This window comes from Chaetura pelagica, unplaced genomic scaffold (genome assembly GCF_000747805.2).
Source record: "Chaetura pelagica isolate M959 unplaced genomic scaffold, ChaPel_1.0 scaffold47, whole genome shotgun sequence".
Taxonomy (NCBI): domain Eukaryota; kingdom Metazoa; phylum Chordata; class Aves; order Apodiformes; family Apodidae; genus Chaetura; species Chaetura pelagica.
This window is the reverse complement of record NW_009954140.1, coordinates 6,315,567-6,319,409: the sequence shown is the minus strand read 5'-3', so window position 1 is coordinate 6,319,409 and position 3,843 is coordinate 6,315,567. Positions and strand designations below refer to the sequence as shown.

The 3,843-nt window shown below is 60.0% G+C and overlaps 1 protein-coding gene across 1 annotated transcript in view; it reads right to left on the bottom strand.

The window, feature by feature from the left end:
• Positions 1 to 16: 16 nt before the first annotated feature.
• TTYH2 (tweety family member 2) overlaps positions 17 to 3,843 on the bottom strand; it is a 7,934-nt gene continuing 4,107 nt past the window's right edge. The window contains 9 exon segments of the mRNA XM_010002807.1: positions 17 to 97; positions 1,731 to 1,809; positions 1,932 to 2,117; positions 2,800 to 2,942; positions 3,035 to 3,127; positions 3,217 to 3,339; positions 3,342 to 3,451; positions 3,626 to 3,695; positions 3,772 to 3,838. Coding sequence (XP_010001109.1) covers positions 17 to 97; positions 1,731 to 1,809; positions 1,932 to 2,117; positions 2,800 to 2,942; positions 3,035 to 3,127; positions 3,217 to 3,339; positions 3,342 to 3,451; positions 3,626 to 3,695; positions 3,772 to 3,838 — 952 coding nt within the window.

Genomic DNA, 3,843 nt, shown 5'->3' with positions numbered 1-3,843 from the left:
GCTCTGGGCGGGCGCCTTAGGCGGGGAACTCGGCGCCCTGGTGCCTGATGTGCTCATCGGTGACCGACAGGTAGGTGGCCCGCATGCTCGGGGAGTACTGCGGGGAGAGGAGGAGGGGGTCAGCACAGCCCCGGCCCCCCCAGCCCCAGCCCAGCCTGTCCCTGCTGCCGGAGAAAGCCTGAGGAGGGAGAGGGAAGATCACTTCCCAGGTGTATTAAATACCAATTAATCTGGCATGGGTGAGGGGGCCAAATCCACCACAGCTGGGTCTCTCCAGCTTCTTTGAGGGCTGGAAGAGAAGAGACACCCTCCCCAAATCAAGACACTTCCAGTGGCACAGACTCTGCTTTGCCCCTTCCTGCACTGCTGGGACATCGGGCAGCTTCGTCCTGCACCTCCCTGTGCCCACCCTGGCAGCTGATTCAGCCCCAGGCTCCAAGTCTGGATGTGTCTGATCCCAGGAGAGCCTCCCAAAGGGGCTCACGCTGGGACACATCCCAGGGAGCTCACACTGGGCCCCTCACTGCACCAGGAACAGGGCAGGAATGTCGGGGATCAAACCCTCCAGCCCCCTTCACTCCACCAACAGCACAAAATTCAATTTCTCCAGCACTTTGAGGTTGGGTGGGGGGACCTGGCCAGGCATTAAGGAAGATTATTCCTAGTTTGTTATCGTGGACCGTCAAAGTCCTTCCTTAGGGAATCTGAATCCTGGTTAAATTAGACCATTCAGGGCTGGAAGAAGTGCTCAAATTAATCCCCCTCATTCACCCCCACCCAATCAAGGAAGAGCCTCCCCAGCTGCCGAGTCTGGGCAATCGGATTACAGCCTCCTGCAGCTCCACACTTTCACCTGATGGCAAAAATCTTCCCAGGAAGAGGTGAGGACAGTGTCCCTGGCACAGCAGCATGCCCAGACCTGGTGCCACCACCATGAGGGAGGGGCCAGGGGGGCATCACTGCTTTGGGTAGAGGCACAGAAGCCAATTCAGTGCTGCCAGAGAGGGAAGGGGGTCAAACACACCAAGAAGGAGATGGAGATGAGGACCATTCCCACTCTCAAGGCACAGGAGCTGCAAATCCTCTTGTAACTCAGCCATGTTAGGGACAAAATGTGGTCCCATCCCTCCCACACCCTCCAAGTTCTCCCCAAAAGCAAAACCAGCCCCACAGGAAAGGGAATGGAGGGATGCAGAGGGGAGGAGGATGAGGAGGGAGAAGGAAGCAGCTGAACTTACTCTTGATGGGCAACTTAGCTCCAAAATAAATGATGCAAAAAGAAAATAAATAAAAGTAAACAAATAAAAAGAAAAGCAGGCGTTAACAGGCAGGGTGGGTTGAACAAACAGCAGGGAAATGTAAACATGCCCGGGTGACTGGGACAAGCACCCTTTGAAAGTCAGAATAAATAAGAATTAAAGCAGAGAAGAGCAGCTGAAGGGACTATTTTGGTCTCCTCCAAGCACGTGGCTGGTGCCCTCTCTCCCTGCAGCCCAGCTGGGAACTGGGTTAGTGAGACGGGCAGGAGATGTGCTCGCAGATGGGGCACGTCCTCTGCAAGGGCAGGAGGAGGGGGCCAAGCTCCCCCATCCCCACCCCAGCAGCCCTCGTGGGTGCCCAGGCTGAGCAGCCTTCTGACAGCCAGAGGGGGTCCCAGCCCCCCAGCTAACCCCCCCCTTGGCCCACGGGGTGTGTCACAAGAAGGATTTGGCCTCAGCTGCCCACCGTACCGTGGGGGGAGGAGACCCTCTGCCGATCAGGGGGACGTTCTCATAACGGGGGTTTCCACCAAAGAGCACAGCTTGGTTCCTGGGAGGGGGGAAGCACAGAGACCCCCACCATCACCCTGCGTCCCCAACGCGGGGTGACGCTCCATCCCCGAGGTGGAGGGGGGGGACCCAAGGCCGAGGGAATGGGGGGCTGGGTCTCACATGTACTCAGAGACGGGGGCGTTGGAGATGGTCTGGGCCGGGGGGTGCAGGCTGCTCTGGCTGCCCAGGCTGCTGCTGTAGCTGCAGAAGCTGCGGAGCTGCCCCCGCGCCGGGTGGTGGGCGGCGATGCGCCGAGCCTGGGGGTTGAAGGGATCCTCCTCGTCCATGTCGTCGTAGTCACGGTCCCTGCAGGGGAGAAGGAAGGTCAGGGGAGGGGATTCTCCCCCTCTACTCCCTTCTGGTGAGAGCCCCTTCCAGTGCTGTGGTCCACTTCTGGGGTCCCCAGCACAAGAAGGACATGGAGCTGTTAGGGGGAGTCCAGAGGAAGCCATGGAAATGATCTGAGGGCTGGAGCAGCTCTGCTCTGGAGAGTTGGGGTGTTCAGCCTGGAGAAAAGAAGGCTCCAGGGAGACCTTAGAGCAACTTCCAGTGCCTGCAGGGGCTCCAGGAAAGCCAGTGAGGGGCTTTGGACAAGGGCAGGGAGTGAGAGGACAAGTGGGAATGGTTTCAAACTAGAAGAGGGGAGATTTAGGTGAGACATTAAGATGAAATTCTCCACTATGAGGGTAGTGAGACCCTGGCCCAGGTTGCCCAGGGAAGCTGTGGCTGCCCCATCCCTGAAAGTATTGAAGGGCAGCTTGGATGGGGCTTGGAGCAACCTGGTCTGGTGGGAGGTGTCCCTGCCCATGCAGGGGGTTGGAACTAGATGATCTTCAAGGATCCTTCCAAGCCAAACTACTCCATGATTCTATGAAGACACCAGTCCTCAGCGCCCCCCATGGCCCCCAAGGCAATGCCACAGCCCCATGCCCCCCCAGGTGAAGGCAGGGGGGCTGTGTGAGCAGGAGCTCTCGGCAGACAGACCCACCTGCCTGCCAAGTGCTTCCAGGCACGTGGTGTGGCACAGATGATGGCAGAGAAGGAGGCGGCCACCAGCAGGGAGAAGAGGACCAGGTAGAGCAAACCCTCCACCCCGTCGTAGCAGATGCCAATGAGGGCATCCAGGTAGTCCTGCAGCAGGAGATGGGATGGGGCAGGGCTGGCAGCAGGAGGGGGAGGGAGACCCCAGGAGCTGCACAGCCCCATCTCAGCACCCCCCTCACCTTGTGCAGCCCCCGGCAGTCCAGCATGGCCGTGAGCTGGTGCAGGCTGGTCTCTGAGGAGTTGAGGAGCTGCTGGACTCCCAGCAGGTCTTTCTGCAGGAGATGGGGGGGGGTGAGAGAAGACCTGGGCAGGATGGGGAGCAGAGGAGGGGCACAGAGCCCTGGCCTCCCTCACCCTGTACCTCGGCTGTTGGAAACTGGGGCAGTGCAAACTGTATCAGGCCCTGGATCTGGATCTGCATGGTGGTGAGTGAGCGCTGGAAGACGGTGAGAACCTGCAGGGAGGGAGCAGGGAGCAGTCATGGAGCTGCCCGGAGCCACCCCCACCCCACACAAGGCGGGGTGTGCTGCCCCTCTGTACCTGCTGGAAGGGGTTGCTCAGGCTCTGGTCACAGTACAGGTAATAATGAACCACCTCTGCAAAGCAAATGGGAGACACTGGTGTGAGCAGACGAGGGGCAGAGAGCAGCATGGGAGGGGGGAGGCAACACAGCAGTGGAGAGCTCTGGATCCCCCCAAACCCTGCAGCAGGTTTTGGGGAGTCCCTGCCCCCAGCTTGTCCCCACACCATACCCTGGGGCCAGCCCCTACCTGCACTGATCTCACTGTCTGTCTGGTTCATGATGAACTTGTCCGGGGCCACGCAGAAGTCACTGGTGCCCTGTGGGGACAAGAGGGACAAGGTTGGGGCTGGGAAGGAGGTGACGGGGGGCACGGCCAGTACCACCCCCACTCACCACCGCCGCCGCCGTGTCCAGGGCCATGGAGGCCCAGCTGAGGATGAGGGCGAGCAGCCCACAGCACAGCAT